Source organism: Chiloscyllium punctatum, chromosome 15 (genome assembly GCF_047496795.1).
Source record: "Chiloscyllium punctatum isolate Juve2018m chromosome 15, sChiPun1.3, whole genome shotgun sequence".
NCBI classification, from domain to species: domain Eukaryota; kingdom Metazoa; phylum Chordata; class Chondrichthyes; order Orectolobiformes; family Hemiscylliidae; genus Chiloscyllium; species Chiloscyllium punctatum.
This window is the reverse complement of record NC_092753.1, coordinates 70286739-70308880: the sequence shown is the minus strand read 5'-3', so window position 1 is coordinate 70308880 and position 22142 is coordinate 70286739. Positions and strand designations below refer to the sequence as shown.

Genomic DNA, 22142 nt, shown 5'->3' with positions numbered 1-22142 from the left:
CATATGGACAAAAATGGAATAGTGTAGGATAGATGGGCTTCAAATTGATTTCACAGGTCGGCGCAACATCAAGGGCCAAAGGGCCTGTACTGCTCTATGTTCTAATGGTAAATGAGTTTTTTCAGATTAGATTCAATTCCCTACAGTGTGGAAACAGGCCCTTCAGCCCAACCAGTCCACACCGACCCTCCAAAGAGTAACCCACCCAGACCCATTTCCCTCTGACTAATGCACCTAACACTATGGGCAATTTAGCATGGCCGATTCACCTGGCCTGCACATCTTTGGACTGTGGGAGGAACCCAGAGCTCCCAGAGGAAATCCACACAGACAGGGCGAGAATGTGCAAACTCCACAGAAACAGTCGACCAAGGCTGGGACCCTGGTGCTGTGAGGTAGCAGTGTTAACCACTGAGCCACCGTGCCGCCCCTAAATCTGATGAACTTATAAATTGTTTTAAAAATGTGTTGATTTTGCTATTTCTTTCATTTATTTTTGGTGAGTTTATGCTGAACCATTTAACAAGCATTAGTGTCATGGGATGAAAGGCTTCCCATTTTCAATCTCTGTGCAAAGCAGTGCTGGTCTCACAAACAGCATCCCGACATACTCTGCTTCAACAGTATGCTTCATCCTTAACCTCAGAAGAGCATCCCATATTGCACTATTTTTCCATTTCCCCACCAGTTATTTTGTGGCCTCTTTGACTGAAGCTATCAATTTAGTGCCAAATTAAGAACAGTATTTGCTTTGGGATCAGATCGTTGTCAACTGACAATCATGTGATTTATGTTAAAACTATCATAGCTTCACATGAAGCCTCTGATGATAGTACTGAGCAGCAACATTACATTTGTGAAAACGTTTGTCTGTACTGTTTTAAGAAAATAACGTATGGTTTAATGCTGCCTAGAGCCAAATTAAATCTGTTTTCTCACTGGAACATGTCAAAATAATTTGATGTTACAAGGCAAATGATCTCACTAATGATGATCTTAAAGGTCCTCACTACAACAGTTTCCATAGAGACATGGCAGCTGCAAAACAGTTGCTGAAGTAATGTGTAGAACATTAATTCTCTCACTGATTCAGTTGACATAGCACTCCTGTAGAACTGGCTATATAATCCATCACCCTGATCCTAAGTGTATACTCAACTGGAGAAGAAAATTTATTGAAAACTAGCTACACGTGTTTAAACTATTAAGTTACTCTTTGCTATAAATGTATTGCAGCTTGAATTCAACTTGATTTTACCCAAGTGATGGTGTTACTATTTATTTAACCTCCATTAGTTGTACGGCACAATTGTTCACAGAAAGTCAACATCTATGTAATATTTGTGCAAAATAAAACATAGCAGAAATAAGATGGATGAAGAAGCTGGTTCTCTGGAAGGTATCTTTTTTCATGTTAAGAAGCCTGGACCTATTTTATAACCTCTGCTTTTGCCCACAATGATTAGCCTCATGTCTCACCTCTATGCATGCTCCATAGACCCTTACATCCCAAAAATCAGACATGCTCATGTCCTGCTCACACCACCACATAACCTCAGTATTAATTTGAGGATTTGAATTCAACTGCTTTACGAATAAAAAGCAACATTTTCCATTTCCTCAAATGGTGTGAAAGCTGGAAATATACCACAAAAATGTAAAAATCCAAATTCACAGTATCACGAGAAAAATTTCAATTTTCCCAGTTAGGATTTAAATGACAATTTCTGAATCTCACTGATGAGCAGCCATTACCTTATTTCCATACGTTTCCATCTCATTTATTAGTTAATCTCATCTCATTTCTATGCAGCTCACAAATCTTGTCTGCTTTCCTGAGAAACTAGATAGTGTCAATGTATGAAAGTTGGTGTGGTTACCTGGCTGGCCATAACTCACCACTTTCTTCACTGAGCCTTTGCACAGCTGCACCTTCACCACCATTTTCCTGCATGCTCCATGGACACCGTCCTCTTTCGTTGTCTATCCATACAACTAGGCTCGCCAAAGGACCAGCCTCACCACATCATTATGACTGTTTTCTGATGAATATCCCACTTCAGCCCTTCAGGGTTTCACTCTGGAGCGCAGGAACACTTGTGAGTTGCATGCTTCTGCCAGGAGGCTTTGCAAACTCACATCTCATGCATCCACACAGGGTGCACCTTTTGTGTCTTTTGCATATGCATTGAAGCTGTCAGGCGAAAGTGGGTACTGCAGATGCTGGAGATTAGTGTCAAGATTAGAGTAGTGCTGGAAAAGCACAGCAGGTCAGGAATCCATTGGATTCCTGTTGAAGGGCTTTTGCCTGAAAAGTTTGATTTGCCTGCTCCTCGGGTGCTACTTGACCTGCTGTGCTTTTCCAGCAGTACTCTAATCTTGACCCTATTGAAGCTGTCAGCCTATGTAGTAAACATTGTTTTTTAGCACAAAGGGATCGGCAGGCAGCTTGCCACAGCTCAAAACACTGTGGGTCACGGGGTGGACAGGTTGCTGTACAGCATTGTGTCATGTCAATGTAACACCTACAGCCAATAGGTTGCATGGCAACACCAATTGTCAATATCTGAAAGTCAAAGGGGACCAGCCCTCAATGGGCTCAAGGAGGTTTATGGTTAGGCAGGGGCACCGCCAACACACTCAGTCAGGAGGCTCAGCTGATTCTAGTCCAGGGACTGGGCTAATTTTTTCTTCAGTGAGATAAAGGAAGGGAAGTGGATAGAAAAGCAGTTAGTGGTGACACTTGAGCAAGCGAGATCAGGTGTTCCCAGTGACTGAGTAGGAAGAACAGAGGACAGGAAGGGTTTTGGGAGGATAAAGTGAGTGAATATTGATGACAGGACATGATCCATGGAATAATGAGAGGTGTAGTCCATGAACCTTGATGAGATGAGTGTATAGCAGCAGATTTAGAAGGAGTGGAGGCCATGTGAGGATGAGGCTGCACAGCATAGCAGATCATTAACCTTCTCTCTGAACTGTGTTGGGCTGGCTGATTCTGGTGGTGCAGCCTTCTTTGGTGGGCTACAGGACAAGGCATTGCCCTCTTCTCTGCTACTCCATCCATCAGCACCCCCAAGTACCTCGGGGCAAACTGAAGAGCTAACTTGCCTTCCTGTGCAATTTTCTTTGGGATTTGAGTTCAGGCTAATAGTGTGAATGGCACTTCCTGGCATGCGGTGCCCAACACGTTGCCGAGCTGAACTTAAATACAGTGCTAGCAGCATGAATGTCATAAAGTCCCAGAAATGGTGTCCACTTCAGACCAACGATTCCATGAGACCAAAATGAGTAGCTGCATAACTAATGAGCTGAAGAGCAGCAGCTTCCATGAGAAAAATCAACTTGGGCCATGATACACTGCCCATTATGTATTTCACTCGAAAAAACATTTTTCCAAAAAATGGGAAAATTCAAGCCATAATATCAAATGCTATTTTGTTTTGCTCATTCTAGCTGAACTGAACTACAGTCAGCTCAAATAATGACTTCAATAGAAAATGTGATAAATTGTAAACATCAAGTGCTATTTCTGGCCCAAAATAAGTTATATTAAACAAACATGCTTTGCATTTTATTATTCTTTTTGAAGCCCATGAAGTAAGAGTTTAATTTATATGAATACATTACACACAGAATTTGTTCCATTGTGTCCTTGAACCGAAAGTGTTTTCCAAAAACTTTCCATTCCGATCATCCTTTTCACAGATGATATCCTGTTCATTGTGTTGTCTGTGAAAATGAGGCCCTGTTCTATTGCCCAGGGTACAATTGCACAGATGACTACATCCATCTGACAACTATTAGCAAACAACAGCAAAACATCTTCGTCACTACAGTGGTTAGTATCCCTGCCTGTCATTCAGAAGATCAAAGTTCAAATTCCTGACAGAGTAAGAGCTGTCTCTGAGCTGGGCAGTGCACAAAGTAAAGATACATTTTTTGTGGTGAAGTAGTAGTGTCCCTACCCTGGGACTGAGGCAAACCTAGGTTCAAATCCAACCTGTTCCAGAGGTTTGTAACAATATCTGTGAACAGGTTGATTAGAAAAATAGCTTAAATAAAAATAAGTTCTAACATGTCACACTTGACCTTTAAGTAACACTAAACTTAGAACTTGTGTGCACCTTCCCATCTTGTCTGCCCAAGGGCATGTCCAACTCAGAGTGTGCAAACTCCATCATAGGTGGGGCAAAGAGGTAAATTCCAAATGCATCACAGATCACAGCCCATGTCGTTGACATAAATCTGATCCATATTAGGCAAAAGCCAACTGCCCCTTTCCCCTCCCTGCAAGCAGTCTGAGCTGTAGTTGAAATATTGACTGTTCTCAGCATGCAATAACCTGGATCTAAGGACTGTGATGGTACAGCCTCCAATTTCTTTCCATTTTATGGCTGACCATGAAACTCTCACTGAACCTCTCACTAGTGTATGTTGGAAGGATTTACAAATTCTCACTGAATCTATTTGGTCACATAATGCACACCTGTTCCTTGATCATCAGTTCCTGTAATGGGGCTTGAGCCTGGAAGTTCTGACTCTGAAGCAGGGAGTGACTGACTGTGCCACAAGGCCTCTATATTCACCTTTAGCCACTCACAGTAGTTTAATTTATTTGAGTATGGTTTCCATTTCTGATACTACGAAATGCAACTGACAGCTGCAGTAAAAGTCAATGAGACATTCTGGTACAATATTAACTATAATAGGAATATACTCTAATAGAGATCATGTTGCGGCTGTACAGGACATTCTGCGTGCAATACTGCGTGCAATTGTGGTCTCTTTCCTATCAGAAGGATGCTGTGAAACTTGTAAAGGTTCAGAAAAGATTTACAAGGAGGCTTGGAGGACTTGAGCTACAGGGAGAGGCTGAATAGTCTGGGATGTTTTCCCTGGAGCTTCGGAGGCTGAGGGATGACCTCATAGAGATTTATAAAATCATGAGGGCATGGATAGGATAAATAGACAAGATCTTTTCCCTGGGTAAGGGAGTCTAGAACTAGAGGGCATAGGTTTAGGGTGAGAGGGGCAAGATGTAAAAGGGACCTAAGGGGCAAAGTTTTCATGCAGAGGGTTTATGGAATGAGCTGCCAGAGGAAGTGGTGGAGGCTGGTACAATTACAGCATTTAAAAGGCATCTGGATAGGGATATGAATAGGAATGGTTTAGAGGGATATGGGCTAAGTGTTGGCAAATGGGACTAGATTAGGTTAAGATATCTGGTTGGCATGGATTTTCCTGCTCCTCGGATGCTGCCTGACCTGCTGTGCTTTTCCAGCACCACTCTAATCTAAACTCTGGTTTCTAGCATCTGCAGTCCTCACTTCTGCCCTGAAGTTGTAAAGATGTCCAGAGCTGATACATTGTTGCTAAAGCTTCCACATTATCTTTACTTAGGAGTCAGCCAGCCTAATCAGTAACAGTGCTGCCATGACGCACTTGTTGATAGATATTGAAATTCCCCACCCAGAGTGGGGAAGGGTCTGTCTCTGTGCTGTACACCTCTATGACTCTGACTCTAATAGTCATTTATCAACATGCATTGAAAATCAGATGGACCGCCTGGCATTTACTTAGGCACTGGAAATGACAACAACAAACTCAGTCTTGTTGACACCGCAATATTGTCCTTATCAAGGTCTGGGGCCCAGTGCCAAAATTACAAGAGCCGTCTCACAGACTAGTCAAGCAAAAGCCTGACATAGTCATACTCACAGAATTATACCTGACACACAACAGGCCAGATAACACCATCATCCTTGGAGATGTACTGTCCCACCAGCAGATGCAGCAGCACAATGGTATATAGTCAGGACAGGGTTGCCCCCGGAATCCTCAAGATTGACTCAGGACCCCATGAAGTGTCATGGCATTACATAAATCAGAGGCAAGCAAACATCCTGCTGATTACCACGTACCACTCATTCCAACACGCTCCCTTGGGTTATGAATCAATGCTTTTCCATGTTGAACATAACTGGAAGGAAGCACTGACAGCAGCAGGGACACAGAATGTACTCTGGGTGGGGAATTTCAATATCTATCAACAAGTGCGTCATGGCAGCACTGTTACTGATTAGACTGGCTGACTCCTAAGTAAAGATAATGTGGAAGCTTTAGCAACAATATCTCAGCTCGGGACATTTTTACAACTTCAGGGCAGAAGTGAGGACTGCAGATGCCAGAAACCAGAGTTTAGATTAGAGTGGTGCTGGAAAAGCACAGCAGGTCAGGCAGCATCCGAGGAGCAGGAAAATTGATGTTTAGGGCAAAAGCCCTTCATCAGGAATGGAGGCAGGGAGCCTCCAGGGTGGAGAGATAAGTGGGGGGAGGGGGAATAGGATGGGGCAGAAGGCAGCAAAGAGTACAATAGATGAATGGGGGTGGGGATGGAGCTGATAGTTCAGAGGGGAGGGTGGAGCAGATAGGTGAGATTGGCAGGTAGGACAGGTCATGAAGACAATGCTGAGCTGGAAGGTTGGAACTGGGGTAAGGTGGGGGGGAGGGGAGGGGAAATGAGGAAACTGGCGTAGTCCACATTGATTCCCTGGGGTTGAAGTGTTCCAATGTCATTTATTGTATCCGTTGCTCCCGATGTGGTCTCCTCTACATTGGGGAGACTGGACGCCTCTTCGCAGAGCACTTTAGGGAACATCTTCAGGACACCCGCACCAATCAACCCCACCGCCCCGTGGCCCAACATTTCAACTCCCCCTCCCACTCTGCTGAGAACATGCAGGTACTGGGCCTCCTCCACCAGTGCCCCATTATTACAGCTTCAGCTCATTCACTGAAAAAACAGCTGAATTCCATGGGTAGGTAAGAGTGACCGCCCTCAACATCATGCTGCATTTGACCATGTGTGACATTAAGGAGCTCTGCTAAACTGGAGTCAATGGGAACTAGTGGAAAACTCTCTGTTGGTTAGAGAATACTTGGTACATTTAAGAATTATTTACTTGAAGACCCATAGCATAAGGCTGTGGGCCAAGTGCTGGGAAATGAAATTAGAGTAATAGGTGCTTAGTGACTGTGCAGACTCAATGGGCTGAAGGATCTCTTTCCATGTTGTTATACTAAAGGTTATGTAGTTGGTGGAGGTCAGGCATCCCAGGAACTTAAAAGGAGTTGTAGAATGAATAAAAATGTATAAACATCAACCTGTGAGTGACTTGTTTAAACGTGCATATTTTCTTGATGCAGTTATCAAACAGTACCATTGCTAACACATCATGGGTCAATAATGGCATTGGTAAACTATAAAGTTATTGATAATACCACTGCATGCTTATCTCTGTAAAGCACCCATGCATCAGCATGCACACATAATTCAGAGTGATTTCAAATGTCTTATGTCAATTTGGTAATCACTCCTTATATATCCCACCATAGTAAAGGTTTGCAGATGTCACTAGTAGCCATGTAAAGCAGCACATTGGAAATAATGGGTTTAATACCTATTCTAGATCACCTTTTAGAAACCAGTTTCAAGTTAGCACTATAGCAACCAGGGATTTTTTAAAAATTCATTCACAAGATATGGACATCATTGGCTAGGCTAGCAATTATTGCCATCCTTAATTACCAAGAGGGCAGTTAAGAAGGCATTGCTGTGGGTTTGGAGTCATGATAGGCCAGACCAGGTAAAAATGGCAGATTTCCTTCCTCTGAAGGACATTAGTGGACTGGATGGATTTTTCTTAACAATCAACATGGTCATCATTCGATTCTGAATTCCAGATTTTTAATTGAATCCTAATTCCACCATGGCAGGATTCAAACCCAGGCCCCAGAACATTTTATTAATTAATAATTAATAGATTAATAGTCTAGTGATAAAACCATGAGGCTAGTGCCTCCCCATTGGTGAGGCTCCATTCAGGATTCTTAAGTAAAAATATTGAACTCTTCTGTAAAAAGAAATACTTTGTGACTCTACAATATCCCAAACACTGACTCCCATTTCCTGTATATACTTGGCTTGTCCCTGGCAAGGCAAGTAGATTGATGTTGATTTAATTCAAATAAACTGTGGAGATGGGATAGCATAGGTAGCTTACCCAATTAAGTCTCAATTTTGGGTCACTGTCAAGCTTCATAACTTGGACGCACACTGCGCACAGAGTCTATATCAGTCTGAAAACAGTACGAAAGGAATTTCGATTTCTGGAAGTTTTGTCCAGAAATTGAATTCACTTGTATGACTTTACCCCAAGAACAAGAGCCTGTAAACGAGTAAAGCTTTCTGACGTAGTGCCAAACTGAAGTTTGCCAGAATCAAAGGCTAATTTTTATTTTGGTGATCTTCCCACAAGAAATTAAGAAAACAAATGTTATCCATGGGAGATGTTTTTGATACCTTGTTCATGAGACTAAAGAATGCTTATAGCTAAGAAATCAGTTTTATTATTGTCTCTGTTGTCTTCATAATTCCAATATCAAAAATGAAGCAATGTTTCTAAGGCTAAGACCAATTGACATGTAGCTGAACTTCATTTCTCACATGTATAAAGAGAAAGATTAGACATATAGAAAAGCGAAGCAACACTTTAGTAACAAATATTCAATATTAACAGTTTTGGCTTTGAACAGCTTGGGACAGCACAGTGGCTCAGTGGTTAGCACTACTGCCTCACAGCACCGGTGACCCAGGTTTGATTCCAGTCTCAGGTGACTGCCTGTTGGGAGTTTGCACATTCTCCTGGTGTCTTTCTCCTGGTGTCTGCGTGGGCTTCCTCCCACAGACCAAAGATGTGCAGGTTAGGTGAATTGGTCATGTTAAATTGCCCATAGTATTAGGTGCATTAGTTGTTGAGAGTGTGTTGCTGGAAAAGCACAGCAGGTGGGGAAGCATCTGAGGAGCAGGAAAATTGATGTTTCAGGCCAGAGCCTTATGAAAGTCTCTGGCCCAAAGCATCAGCTTTCCTGCTCCTCGGATGCTGCCTGACCTGCTGTGCTTTTCCAGCAACACACTCTCAACTCTGATCTCCAGCATCTGCAGAACTCACTGTCTCCCTGTTAGGTGCATTACAGGGTAGGGGAATGGGCCTGGGTGGGTTACTCTTTAGAGGGTCGATGTGGACTTGTTGGACCAAAGAGGCTGTTTCCATACTGTAGGAAATCTAATCTAAAACATGAAAAGATCATAAATCAGATTTAGGTTGTTCACTTTTTCAATATTTTTAATTCCCAATATGAATCAATTTTATGATTGCAGGGAGCTATTAGTCACAAGTGATTGACATGTTTCTGGATAGTGGGGAAACGGAAATTATTATTCATTGAATTCAGTCTGAGATTACTTTTGCTTTACAGAATATGTAGGAGTGTGCCAGGTGATAATTCAACATAGTTAATGTCTGGAACGGTCAATGCTCATGACTTGGAGATCAACCACTACACTGAAATATAAATCTGCATTAAAACTTTCACTAGCACATTGTAACTCCTGTATATTTTCATGTCAGATAATCCTAACATTATGCAGCCATGATAGAAATAATTAATGAGCTGAAACAAAACCTATTACTTTCTATACAAGTTGCAATGATCAAACAAACTGTGTCTTAAATTGGCATGAATGCATTGTCTATCATTGTCTATCACAACTGTGCCTGAGTTGCACCCAAGTGTAGAAACTCAAATGTAATCAAGATTGCTAGTATAATAAAGATCAACTTCAACAACTAAACATAATGTTTAGGCTGTATTTTTATCTCGCAATGGAAGTAAGAATGGTCTAAGGAACACTGAAATCTTCAAGCTTTACATGGCAAAAATGTATTTTCTCACAACAAAATATAATTTCCATTTGGTCTTTTCATGAGTCGGGGAGGTTGTCACCCAAATGCAACTTTTCAGAAGTTGGCCTCCCTGTTCTAAGTCATATAAGAAATTTGGATTTTGTACACCCCACTATTTTCATGTGCTGATGTAGGTTTTGGAAGCATCAAAGAAATCCACCTTTTGACCACTGCGGGGTGCTTCTAAGGTGTCAGGAACCTTCTGACGTATTGGAGTTAGGTGGTTTGACAACTGAAAATGTAGATGCTGTATTGTAATGATATTTTTTGAGTGCAATGATTCATGATAGTGTTCTGTCATGAAAAGGTATGTTGGCCATTACATTGACCAGCACTGTTTAAGTGTGCAGGTAATTGAGTAATTTTCCCATTGGGAAATAGGAACATTGAATAAAGTGTTCTTATACATGTAACTGGAGAAAACACTGTCTCTGATCTCGAGTCATAGAGTCATAGAGTCATAGAGATGTGCAGCATGGAAACAGACCCTTCGGTCCAACCCGTCCATGCCAACCAGATATTTCAACCCAATCTAGTCCCATCTGCCAGCACCCATCCCATATCCCTCCAAACGCTTCCTATTCATATACCCATCCAAATGCCGCTTAAATGTTGCAAATTGTACCAGCCTCCACCACTTCCTCTGGTAGCTCATTCCATACACGTACCACCCTCTGCATGAAAACGTTGCCCCTTAGGTCTCTGATATATCTTTCCCCCTTACCTTAAACCTATGCCTTCTAGCTCTGCACTCCCCCAACCCAGGGAAAAGACTTTGCCTATTTACCTTATCCATGCCCCTCATAATTTTGTAAACCTCTATAAGGTCACCCCTCAGCCTCCGATGCTCCAGGGAAAACAGCCCCAGCCTGTTCAGCCTCTCCCTATGGCTCAAATCCTCCAACCCTGGCAACATCCTTGTAAATCTTTTCTGAACTCTTTCAAGTTTCACAACATCTTTCCAATAGGAAGGAGACCAGAATTTCATGCAATATTCCAACAGTGGCCAAACCAACATCCTGTACAGATGCAACATGACTGCCTAACTCCTGTACTCAATACTCTGACCAATAAAGGAAAGCATACCAAATGCCTTCTTCACTACCCTATCTACCTGCGACTCCACTTTCAAGGAACTATGAAGCTGCACTCCAAGGTCTCTTTGTTCAGCAACACTCCCTAGGACCTTACCATTAAGTGTATAAGTCCTGCTAAGATTTGCTTTCCCAAAATGCAGCACCTCGCATTTATCTGAATTAAACTCCATCTGCCACTTCTCAGCCCTTTGGCACATCTGATCAAGATCCTGTTGTAATCTGAGGTAACCCTCTTCGCTGTCCACTACACCTCCAATTTTGGTGTCATCTGCAAGCTTACTAACTGTACCTCTTATGCTCGCATCCAAATCATTTATGTAAATGACAAAAAGTAGAGGACCCAGCACCGTTCCTTGTGGCACTCCACTGGTCACAGGCCTCCAGTCTGAAAAACAACACTCCACCACCACCCTCTGTCTTCTACATTTGAGCCAGTTTTGTATCCCTGTATTCCATGAGATCTAACCTTGCTAATCAGTCTCCCATGGGGAACCTTGTCTAATGCCTTACTGAAGTCCATATAGATCACATCTACTGCTCTGCCCTCATCAATCCTCTTTGTTACTTCTTCAAAAAACTCAATCAAGTTTGTGAGACATGATTTCCCATGCACAAAGCCATGTTGACTATCCCAAATCCGTCCTTGCCTTTCCAAATGCATGTACATCCTGTCTCTAAGGATTCCCTCCAACAACTTGACCACCTCCGAGGTCAGGCTCACTGGTCTGTAGATCTCTGGATTGTCTTTACCACCCTTCTTAAACAGTGACACCATGTTTGCCAATCTCCAGTCTTCTGGCACCTCACCTGTGACTATCGATGATACAAATATCTCAGCAAGAGGCCCAGCAATCACTTCTCTAGATTCCCACAGAGTTCTCAGGTACACCTGATCAGGTCATGGGGATGTATCTACCTTTACCCGTTTCAAGATATCCAGCACTTCCTCCTTTGTAATCTGGACATCTTGCAAGATGTCACCATCTATTTCCCTACATCTATATCTTCCATATCCTTTTCCACAATAAATACTGATGCAAAATATTCATTTAGTATCTCCCCCATTTTCTGTGGCTCCACACAAAGGCCGCCTTGCTGATCTTTGAGGGGCCCTATTCTCTCCCTAGTTACCCTTTTGTCCTTAATATATTTGTAAAAACCCTTTGGATTCTCATTAATTCTATTTGCCAAAACTATCTCATGTCCCCTTTTTGCCCTCCTCATTTCCCTCTTAAGTATACTCCTACTGCCTTTATACTCTTCTAAGGATTCACTCGATCTATCACGTCTATACCTTACATATGCTTCCTTCTTTTTCTTAACCAAACCCTCAATTTCTTTAGTCATCCAGCATTCCCTATACCTACCAGCCTTTCCTTTCATCCTGACAGGAATATACTTTCTCTGGATTCTCGTTATCTCATTTCTAAAGGCTTCCCATTTTCCAGCCATCCCTTTACCTGCAAACATCTGCCTCCAATCAGCTTTCGAAAGTTTTTGCCTAATACCATCAAAATTGGCCTTTCTCCAATTTAGAACTTCAACTTTTAGATCTGGTCTAACATTTTCCATCACTATTTTAAAACTAATAGAATTATGATCACTGGCCCCAAAGTGCTCCCCCACTGACACCTCAGTCACCTACCCTGTCTTATTTCCCAAGAGTAGGTCAAGTTTTGCACCTTCTCTAGTAGGTACATCCACATACTGGATCAGAAAATTGTCTTGTATGCACTTAACAAATTCCTCTGCATCTAAACCTTTAACACTATGGTAATCCCTGTCTATGTTTGGAAAGTTAAAATCCCCTACCATAACCACCCTACTATTCTTACAGGTAGCTGAGATCTCCTTACAAGTTTGTTTCTCAATTTCCCTCTGACTATTAGGGGGTCTATAATACAATCCCAATAAGGTGATCATCCCTTTCTTATTTCTCAGTTCCATCCAAATAACTTCCCTGGATGTATTTCCGGGAATATCCTCCCTCAGTACAGCTGTAATGCTATCCCTCATCAAAAATGCCACTCCCCCTCCTCTCTTGCCGTAATAAGCTGAAGTGATTTACATGTGCAAAGTACTTGTATACTGAAAAACAAACCTTCAGTTCTCAGGTAGCAAGACCAGCCACTGCTCCTGAATTACTTTGATTGACAATGATATCTGGTGTATTTAGGAAAACAAGAACATCTGATTGATCAGTTTCAACATTTCCTATTGTTTAGATTTTACAGGGATTGATGTTAAAGCTGATGCATTAGGAATGTTCAACTGAGTTTCAAATTCTAATAAACTACTTAGCTTGGGGCTGAGTTCTCACTATGATTGAGTTTAAGAGGTTACTTTTTTTTGTTTTTTAAATATTAAGTGTTAGATGAGAAAAGTGTATTTTATTCTTATAACAGACTGAGTACTTAAAGAACTTTAGTATTTTTTAATGCCATTTATGAACGAGAGATTTTCAGTATGAAGTGTATTTGAATGACAGCCCTATTAGATTGTCAGAAATTTATCTCCTGTAACAATCATTTCCAATGTGAAGTCTGGAGATGGGTGAGAGACAGTGGAGGCAACATGGGTGTCATGGATGGGATGGGGATATGAATATGCCTGCATATGTGAATCAAGGTAAAGAATCTCAAGTTAATTTATTCCGCCTCATGACAGCATACACCTTATTTGTCTGCCGACATGAAAGGTACTTCTGTAAAAACTAATCTTCTGCCTGCTCATGGCCTTGTTACATTATGCATAACTTTTGCCTGCTGTAAGTCACCACCAGTGCATTAATCCTGGTCCCAGGAACCAGGAGTCTAAATTATTCAGAACTTTATTTTGGCCATAATTCAAGCCAAGACAAATTGTAAACGTAATTTAATATAACTGAAAACTTCAAATACAGCTTTGATAATAACTGCACTGAAAGTTATAATCACTTCCATATACATCAAACATTAACAAAGATTTAAAGGCTAAATGTACATCCATGGAATAACTCACCCAAAGATCATTTTTTTCCTTAACAATGCAGACAATGCAATAGTCTCTAAATTTTGCTCTGTTTTACTTTACTCTATGTACTATATCTTAAATAATAGAGTGCTGTGTTTCCAAGATGTACTGCTAATGTGAATTGAAGAAAGTCAGTAAAAGCCAGAACTTGTCTGTTGGCTTGCATTCTTCCTCTATGATTCTAAGCCAAGCGAGAGAGTGAGTTGGCTTGAAAATAATTTGCTTTCCCTGGCTCAATTTTGTATAGTTAATACAAAAATGGAAGGGGAGAGAGCAAGAGAGACAAAGAGAGTGAAGAGGGGTTTAAAAGAGCTCCATTCATGTTACAAACATACAATAATAATTTCAGATGTCAATTTCATTGTCTACATCATGTAAGTTAGTTTATTTCGATAGCCACACACCTCTGTTAGCTTTGTATGACTCTATGACTCTGTAATGACAGTGGAATTAAATGAAGCTAGTTTAAACATTTCTAGCTATTGTATTGTTGGACACATGCAGATGTCACATTTAATATCCTTCAACATATGTTCTGCCTGGCTTGAGCAAAGAATCAAATCAATTTGATGGGGATCGACATGTTGAATATTATACTCAGGTTAGAAAATTGAAAGGTGAGCTAATAATTGTTGCTTCTACAAGGGCTGTCAGTTTAAATTGGTTGAATTAATATGAATTGAATCTAACAGTTAATGCTGAACATTCTCACCTCTGTTCAAAGACAGTCCGAGAATCATAGAGTCATGGAGATATACTACACAGAAACAGATCCTCTGGTCCAACTCATCCCAAACTAATCTAGTTCTATTTTCCAGCACTTAGCCCATATCCCCCTAAACACTTCTTATTCATATACCCGTCCAGATGCCTTTTAAATGTTGTCATTATACCAGCCTCCACCACTTCATCTGGCAGCGCATTTCATACACACGTCATCCTCGGTGTGAAAAAGTTGCCCCTTGGGTACCTTTTAAACCTTTCACCCTAAACCTATGCTCTCTAGTTCTGGACTCCCCCACCCCAGGGAAAATACCTTGTCTATTTACCCTATCTATGCCCCTCATGATTTTATAAACCTCTGTAAGGTTACCCCTCAGCCTCCTTCGCTCCAGGGAAAATAGCCCTAGTCTATTCAGCCTCTCCCTGTAGCTGAGTTAAATAGCTTTCATTTAAACAAGACCAGTTTATCTCATGTCTGAATCTGATTGCTTGCATCAATTGTTTGATTTAAGTCTAATCCCTACAGCCAACTTTAAATCAGCATAGTTAGGTGGAAGTAAAGGGGAAGACCATTTGAAACAGATCACAGTAAATAGCAATGTATCACTGCAGGGTAATATTGAGGCAGCAAATGCTTGCTAGAGCTGACATCTTTCAGATAAAATGTTAAACAAAGGCTCTGAGGCCCCCTCTGTCCTCAGATGATCATGAAATATCCCTTGGGATTATTCTATGAAGAAGAGGATTCTCCCCAGTGATTTGGCCAATGCTTATCCTTCAACCAACACCACTCAAAATTGATTAATATCTTATTTCTATTTCTGAGCTTTTTTGTTTAAAACTTGGCTGCCATCTTTCCTACATTACAATACTGACTCCATTTAGTTGGTCATGAAAGTGCTTGGAAGTTTTGAGATTGTAAAAATTGCTATATAAATACAAGTGTTTACCCTAGCATCAATATTGACATTGCGAAAAACAAAATAAACATTAAATAAGTAGATGAATATCAGCAGCATCCAACTTTCATTATCCTCAGTGTATGTTTTTTGATATAACATAGAATAATGTGATGCACAGTCAAAAGTGCCATCTTTCAGATGAGGCATCAAACATTTCCTGTCAGGGGGACATGAGTGATTTTAGAATGTGGAATGTTACAGTGTGGAGTATTGTAGAAAATATGCACCATCTCTAAATAGAGAGGTTTTCTTAACAATAGAACACTATAGCTGTTCCTGCCCATGCTGAAAAGACCCTAAACAGAATTAGATTAGATTACTTACAGTGTGGAAACAGGCCCTTCAGCCCAACAAGTCCGCACCGCCCCGCCAAAGCGCAACCCACCCATACCCCTAACCTAACACTAGGGCAATTTAGCATGGCCAATTCACCTGACCTGCACATCTTTGGGCTGTGGGAGGAAACTGGAGCACCCAGAGGAAACCCACGCAGAAATGGGGAGAACGTGCAAACTCCACACAGTCAGTCGCCTGAGGCGGGAATTGAACCCGGGTCTCTGGCTCTGTGAGGCAGCAGTGCTAACCACTGTGCCACTGTGCCACCCAAAATTCTTGGGAATCATCATCAATATTTCTACATGAATCCTGGCAGAACTTCAGAGACAGATAATTCTGCAGCATTGCACATTTTCATTCAAAATTAACTCTTCCTTGGCCTGTCCATTTGCATTTTCTTTTCAAGTAATGTGAAATAATCTCCCTGGAAAAAGTAATAACTGCAGATACTGGAGATCAGAGTTGAAGAATGTGGTGCTGGAAAAGCACAGCCGGTCAGGCAGCATCCGAGCAGCAGGAAAAATCAATGTTTTGAGCATAAGCTCTTCATCAGGAATGAGGCTTATGGGCCAAGGAGGCTGGGAGTGGATGGGGCTGGGGGGAAGGTAGCTGGGAATGCCCCAGGTAGAGGAAGGTGGGGGTGAAGGTTATAGGTCAGAGAGTAGGGTGGAGCAGATAGGTGGGAAGGAAGATGGACAGGTAGGACAGGTCAAGAGGGCAGTGCTAAGTTGGAAGGTTGGATCTAGGATAAGGTGGGGGAGGGGAAATGAGGAAACTGGTGAAATCCATATTGACCCCGTCTGGTTGGAGGGTCCCAAGGTGAAACATGAGGAGTTCTTCTTCCAGGTGTCGGGTGGTTAGGGTTTGGCAGTGGAGGGGCCCCAGGATCTGCATGTGTTTGGCAGAGTGGAAAGGGGGAGTTAAAATGTTCAGCCATGAGGCAGTGGGGTTGGTTGGTATACATGTCCCAGAGATGTTTTCTGAAATGATCAGCAAGTTGGCGTCCTGTCTCCCCAGTGTAGAGGAGACCACATTGGGAGCAATGTATACAGTGGATGACGTGTGGAAATGCAGGTAAATCTTTGTCAGATGTAGAAGGATCCTTTGGAGCCTTGGACGGAGGTGAGGGGGGAGGTGTGGGCGCAGGTTTTGCTATTCTTGCAGTGGCAGGAGAAGGTGTCAGGAGGGCTGGGGAGGGTGGGTTCGTAGGGGGCATGGACCTGACAAGGTGAACAGGGATAAAGGGAAGGTTTACATTGTGATTTCTATTTGCCATGATGATATTTCAATAAATTATCATTATTGCTGGGTACATAGTAATTACTACCATTCTAATGCATGGAAGAAATGAAAAGTTTTCCGCTACAAACAACACAATCTTAAATTGTGCATTCTTAATGGTGTTTTGGAAAGTAATGAAAGAATCTATAGGGCAATGTGGTCAAATGCACTCTCCACTGGCAACATGTATTTATTCAGGTTTCCACAGGATAGTGTAGTCACGCGCAAGGCCACCGTCCCTTGAAACAATGACAGTGAACTGCCTGTTTGAATGCAGGTAAGTGATTTTGCTAAGGCACTTCAAAGGGCAATCAAGAGTTAACCACTTTTCTGTGGGTCTGGGATCAAATATAGTTCAGACCAAGTAAGAAGAGCAAATTTTATTTTCTAAAGGACATTAATGAATCAGAAGGATTTTTACAATATTCTGGTAGTTTCAAGGTCATTGCAATCATTGCTAACTTTTTAAAAAGTTCAGATTTATTTTAAAAGTTGTGCTTAAACACTTCAGCTGTCATCTCTCTGGATTTCTAGATATTTTTAATCAACCTGTTCAGGCATATTATAACAAGTAGCTACGATAGGTAAGGCTTGAACCCAGATCTTTGGACCAAGAGGTAGGACACTACAACTATTCCACAAGAATCTCAGTCTCTGGACGTACAAAGATATTGTCCTAATCAATCTGTTAAGAGATGGTTATTACGCCTTTGAAGAAGATGGGACTCAAACCCAAGCTTCTAAGTTCAGGGGTAGGGACACCACAACCGGATCACAAGAGCCCTCTCTCTGGACTACTATTGTACCCATGCTACACCATCCGAATCTGGCCAATTGATTAATGAATAATAAACACTTTTTATTGTGCATGTGCACTTGATCCTCATACTCGTACAAATGTTTGTAACTTTTCAAAAGTAAAATGGTAAAACAAAGAGAAGAGTCTGTGCATAGTGTTTGATCATTGAATACTTTATTTCCTTGAATGTTGAATATTAATGGAACGTTAAGTACATATGCATTTGTAAAACACATTCACTGTTTTTTCTGTTGATTCTGACGTGAATGAACAAAATTGTTTTCATAAAAGACTACTGCATAAGGCTAAAACAATGTCAGCATAGCCACACCTTGCGGCTAGTCAGCAACTTCTCTTGAGCACACTGCAACAGGGTAAATCAATTAATTCTGACCTCGCAACAGGAAAGAACATTCTAAGAGAGCATAGCTTCCAAGCAGTGCCACAGAAATGTAGCACCAATTGTCCAACCAGTGCTCTTTTAGAGCATGGTTCCCACTGGAGTTACATACTTGATGAACTTATCAAAAAAAGGAATCATTGGAGGTCTTGGATTCCAGAAAAAGTACTGGTAATGTTAGAAATGCTCAGCAAATCAGGAAGCTACTGTAAAGCAAAGAAAATTATTAAATCTTTCGGTATTCCCCTTTTGTCAAGCTGCAAGATATCCAGACATTCAATTCTGATGAAGGACCATCTGAATCATGTGATGGTTTCCTACAGAATTCAGACTATACACAAAGGAAAGACTCTTATTTAAGAACCAAGCTAATATTTTCATTGATCTAATAGAAACCCTACCACTACTAGATTTAAAACTTTGTTGAGTAGATAAAGCTATGATCAGAACACGAAGGTTATTACTTAGGATTGCAAAGATGTGAATTGGCACGGTGTATGATGCATCTTCTAACCGCGTTAGCTGCAACAGGACATTAATGTTAAATCTGGATTCATAGCCACAGCACTAGTAGTGCTGGGAGGCCTAAACAGCAATTTTTAGTTTAGCTATTAAGATAGAAGCAGGAGCAATCATTACAATTAAAATGCATCTTTGTTACTTCTAGCTGTTACCAAGATCACAAAAGTGCTGCTAAACTATGATGTCAAGAATAGGCATGACAACAGGGGACCACAAAAAAATCATTTAAGTGCAACTATATGCAAGCCATTGCAACCAAACCAAACACATTAGTCTGACCAACCATCAGTGAAAGTGCGCTGTATGAAGCTACCCTGCTTCCAACAGACTTAGATTAGATAGATTACTTACAGTGTGGAAACAGGCCCTTCGGCCCAACAAGTCCACACCGCCCCGCCGAAGCGCATCCCACCCATACCCCTACATTTACCCCTTACCTAACACTATGGGCAATTTAGCATGGCCAATTCACCTGACCTGCACATCTTTGGACCATGGGAGGAAACCGGAGCACCCGGAGGAAACCCACGCAGACACAGGGAGAACGTGCAAACTCCACACAGTCAGTTGCCTGAGGCAGGAATTGAACCCAGGTCTCTGGCGCTGTGAGGCAGCAGTGCTAACCACTGTACCACTGTGCCGCCCTTGATTTGCTGCATGTCCATCATTTTACAAGGAAAGATGTCAATGACCAAAACATGCAGATAAAATGAAGTTTAAACAGACCAGAATTTATGATTGAAATTAGTGGTCTGTATATTCGCAAATCCTTGAAGACTGGGATACAGAATGACTTAGCAAGTTGTTTTCTTATCTGAACGCAGCCCAGATTGAATGGGATAAAAATGTTATACCTCAGTTGGTTGCAGGATGCCATGAATCTAACCTAATGTTGGCAATCTTAAACTAATGGTGTTTGTCCACAACATAATATTGTCCATGAATTGACATTAGTTGACACTAAATTGTCAAGATCATTCAAAGATTGAAAGGTTGGATCTGATGTAAGATACTGAATCCCATTTTACATCTTATTATCCCTGGGCTAGGAGTGTCAATGGTGACAATCAATATCAGTTGAAGTGTGCATTCCACATCATTATTGTGCTTCACTTCCATAAGACCTACCTTCCAAAGTTAAGACATAACTCTATTTGATACTTGATTAAGATAATGTAAGCTTTAATAATTTGGCTTTAGTTCAGTTTAATAACAGTTCAATATTCAAATGGTTGAACCATTTATTCAATTTAAATGCTAATTCTCATAATTTTCAGAATCCAAGTATTCTGAATTTCCGTAAAACAGTACTATGTCAAGCAGTTGGAGTGCAGTGAGCAAGGCATTTAAGAGATCATAGAATCATAGCATCCCTACAGTGCAGAAAGAGGCCAGGAAAAGTCTGCACAACCCTCCTAACAGCATCCCACCCAGACTCAGACTCTCACTCCATCCCTGTAACCAGACATTTAGCATGGTTAACCTATCTAGCCTGCACATCCCTGGACACTACCAACAATTTAGCACGCCAGTCCACTGAACTGCACATCTTTGGACTGGGGAGGAAGCCAGAACACCGAGAGGAAACCCTTGCAGAGACAGGGAGAATATGCAAACCCCACACAGACAGTCACCCAAGGCTGGAATCGAACCTGCTCCTGGACAACTTGAAGTGGAATACTATTGGTAAAGGTAAAAACTAGGTCAAAGCCTCACCTGAAATTGCCCTGGGCTGACTTGCAATCTATGCTATTGATTTCAGTCTGCGTGCTACACATTTCAAAATAAACTTGAGGTAATACTACATGATCAAATAGTCCTTCAAGAACAGAATGTTGAGGCATTTTGTTCAGATTTTTTTTAAAAATCTACACAATATAGCTCCCCCAATTGATCAACAAGTGAACCAGCACTGATTGGCTACATCCCAGCTTGGGATGACAGTCTGTGTTGAGTTGACCTCCACCGTGGCTGCAGTAGGGGAGCTACAATTGGTCCCACTTGCCCTTGGTTGTCATTGTTTTCATTCCACTTATCTCCAACGGAAGAGTTTGTACATGTTCGGGTGGGGAGAGGGTCGGAAAGTCCAATTAAGACAGAGTGGGTCAGCAATGAAGTTTCTGGCAGCCAAAGCATTCGCTCACATTTTGTATCAACATTCACCAAATGCATAACGGAATTGTTCCTCACCGGGTTGCAGAAGGCCAGAGAAAATTGAGGGGGCAAAATTTGAAACAAAAGAAAATTGAATGTTTGCAATTGCTTTTAAAAGGGATGCTTTTTTTTTTGCAATTCAAATTTACACCATTATTCTGGAATTGACATACTACTTACCTCTTGGTAATGTTCTTGCATTATCCACCAAAGTTAGAACAATCCCACCGAATATAACGAAAAGAAATTTGACAGACATGTCGCGAAGGAGCCGGGAGAAGTGAAGCTTTCTTTTAGAGATGTGGATCAGTAATGAAGCCTGAAACTTAAAAGTAAGACACCATCAGCTGTAGTGGGAGGAGAGCTCGCGTCGTCAGCCGTCACATACAAAGCTGGGGGAGAAACTGGCAATCTTTCCAAAGCCGTAAAAGTCAACTTCGAGTTGTCCAACCCATGCTGTAATACGTTTTGATAACTCCTGCTAACTGAGAGAAAAATAATTCGTTTTGTAGTGACCGTATTGCTCTGAAATCGAAGACTTGCACTGAGTCGAAATGGAACTCCTCTTGGCGGTTCACATTTTACAAACAGCTTTTCTCCCATTCACATTTTAATGAGTTTGATTTTTATTTAGTGAAAAGCAAACTTATTTCTGAATTGTTTAATGGAGATTGTTCATATATGTCCACAAATACTGCATGTGCACTCGTTGCCCTCTTGTAATATTCTGAAAGATAGTATACACAATGTGCATGCACATACACACCACTGTGTGCTTCAGATTGTGCCGAAGCCTTAATGTTTAACTGCTTGGCTGCCGTTAAGAGCCTGTGAATCATTTCCACTCTTCTGTAGCAGGGCAATTTAATCAAGGTGTTAAAGACGTGTTTAATTTGTATGCATTTGAAAGAAAACTCACCTTGTTACAAATTAGAATCAGATAATGATCAGACTACGATTCTTTCCGAAATTTCGGTCATTCTGCTTCTATCAGACGCGCATCTGTTGAACTGTGAGAAATAGCTGTTGATGATATCAGGGACGCCT

The 22142-nt window shown here is 41.4% G+C and overlaps 1 protein-coding gene across 1 annotated transcript in view; it reads right to left on the bottom strand.

The window, feature by feature from the left end:
- abi3bpb (ABI family, member 3 (NESH) binding protein b) overlaps positions 1–21751 on the bottom strand; it is a 330661-nt gene extending 308910 nt beyond the window's left edge. The window contains exon 1 of the mRNA XM_072585416.1: positions 21276–21751. Within this exon, the coding sequence (XP_072441517.1) occupies positions 21276–21354 (79 nt within the window). The 5' untranslated portion in view covers positions 21355–21751. The remainder of the gene's footprint in view (positions 1–21275) is intronic.
- Between the last annotated feature and the right edge of the window lie 391 nt (positions 21752–22142).